Source organism: Arachis ipaensis, chromosome B4 (genome assembly GCF_059453495.1).
Source record: "Arachis ipaensis isolate K30076 ecotype BB chromosome B4, ASM5945349v1, whole genome shotgun sequence".
NCBI lineage: Eukaryota > Viridiplantae > Streptophyta > Magnoliopsida > Fabales > Fabaceae > Arachis > Arachis ipaensis.
The window spans coordinates 2,573,578-2,575,661 of record NC_142439.1 but is presented as its reverse complement, the minus strand read 5'-3'; the positions used below and the strand labels follow the sequence as shown (position 1 = coordinate 2,575,661).

General features: G+C 33.5%; 1 protein-coding gene across 1 annotated transcript; it reads right to left on the bottom strand.

The window, feature by feature from the left end:
- Nucleotides 1-230: 230 nt before the first annotated feature.
- On the bottom strand, nucleotides 231-1,869 carry LOC107638245 (stilbene synthase 3-like). Its single transcript, XM_016341421.3, has 2 exons — nucleotides 1,617-1,869; nucleotides 231-1,304 (listed from the first exon to the last, which is right to left on the bottom strand). The coding sequence occupies exons 1-2, from the start codon at nucleotides 1,792-1,794 to the stop codon at nucleotides 313-315; spliced, it is 1,170 nt and encodes a 389-aa protein (XP_016196907.1). The 5' UTR covers nucleotides 1,795-1,869; the 3' UTR covers nucleotides 231-312.
- Between the last annotated feature and the right edge of the window lie 215 nt (nucleotides 1,870-2,084).

Genomic DNA, 2,084 nt, shown 5'->3' with positions numbered 1-2,084 from the left:
AATTTTAATTTTTAAAAATCATCTTTAAAAAAAGATATTTTTGACATCTTTATCTAAGTGACTTCCTTTGATTTATACTTTAGTAACAGTTACAAACTTTGATATTAAATCTTCGCATAAACAAATAACTATAGACAACTTTGTCTAAATTTTTTCTCAACTAATAATATATATATATATATATATATATATATATATATATATATATATATATATATATATATGGGCCAATCAAGACCTTATTTTGGAACAAAAGAAAAATATTAAAAAATAACACATTTCCATACATGTAGAGATATATAATTAAGCGCATCAAATAGCCACACTGTGGAGAACAACGGTTTCAATAGTGAGACCAGGACCAAAGCCAAAAAGTACACCCCAATCAAGTCCTTCACCGGTAGTTTTAAGTCCTTCTTCAAGAGACTTCTTCCTCATTAAATCCATGATAAAAAACACACATGCACTTGACATGTTACCATAATTGCTAAGCACATCTCTAGCAGCTTTCATCTTTTCTGGTTTTAAGTTCACTTTCTGTTCAACCTGGTCTAAAATTGCACGCCCACCAGGATGTGCAATCCAAAATATTGAGTTATAATCAGATATACCCAATGGATCAAAAGCTTTACTGAGTGCGTCGTTGATATTTTGTGAAATAATATCAGGAACACTCTTGTTAAGATAGAATGTAAGGCCAACTTCACGAAGGAGACCACCGATAGCTTTATGACTGCCAGGGACAAGTTTTTGATCAGTCGAAACAATCTCAAAGATAGGCTTCTCAACCTCCGGCACAGGATCAGAACCAATGATAATCGCAGCAGCTCCATCTGCAAACAATGCTTGCCCTACAAGACTATCCATGTCTGTCTCACTAGGACCACGGAAAGTGATTGAAGTATTTTCAGAACAAACGATAAGCACACGGGCATCTTTGTTGTTTTCAGCCAAGTCCTTAGCCAAGCGAAGGACAGTGCCACCAGCAAAGCAGCCTTGGTGGTACATCATGTACCTCTTGACGCTTGGGTCGAGCCCTAAGAGTATGATGAGTTCGTAATCAACGCCAGGCAACACAACACCACTGGTGGTGCAGAAAATCAAATGTGTGATCTTAGACATTGGCTGACCCCATTCCTTGATGGCCTTAGTTGCAGCTTCTTTTCCAACTCTTGGTACCTCCCTAATCATCATGTCTTCCCTTGCATCCAACGACGGGGCCTTGTAGGCGCACATGTTAGGATTCTCTTTCAATATCTCTTCTGTTAAGTACATATGTCTGTTCTTGATCTGTGTTCTCTCACCTGAAATAATAATGTGTGATTTACATCTATTATTATCTTTGACAAAGTTTAGAAAATGATATTTATTACGATAATAATGTTATTCTTAAATTATTTTTGTAGTGACTTGAATCTTTAAGTACCATTTTAATATATAATTTATTTAAATTTATAGTTATAGAAGTAATATTATTATTAATATTAAATAGTGAATATGATATATTGTATAATATGTTAATTTTGCGTTTTAATTAATATGAAAGTAAAACAATAATTTTTTTTTTGATAAATATTTAATAAAACAAAACTAAAACACATAATAAAAATACATACAAATACGCTGAAATTTTTTCTTGAGATCAGTCATGTGCTCGCTATTAGTTATTCTGAAATAGTAATCAGCATATGTGCTCTGATCGACACAATTTGATGGATTTGCTGTGCCAATCGCCAATACAGTTGCAGGACCTTCTGTTCTTTGACCATTGCGGATCTCACTCACAGATACCATCTTTTCTATTAGTTGTGTTTTTTCGATAGCAAAGCTTCGCTATGTTCTTTGGAATAGCAAAGCTTATTAGCTATGTAGTTTGATATTTTGGTGAAGACTTAGACAAGGAGAGGAGGGATATTTATATGCATCAGATTAGGGGCATATTTGGAATTAAATGGTCGAATTGGAACATATACATAAAACGTGCTCATTATTGTCATTATTGTCATTATTGTGTGTGGATGGCGGCTCAGATTGTGGCTAAAATTTTTATATATGGATAATTTTAATGTGAAATACAAAAATAT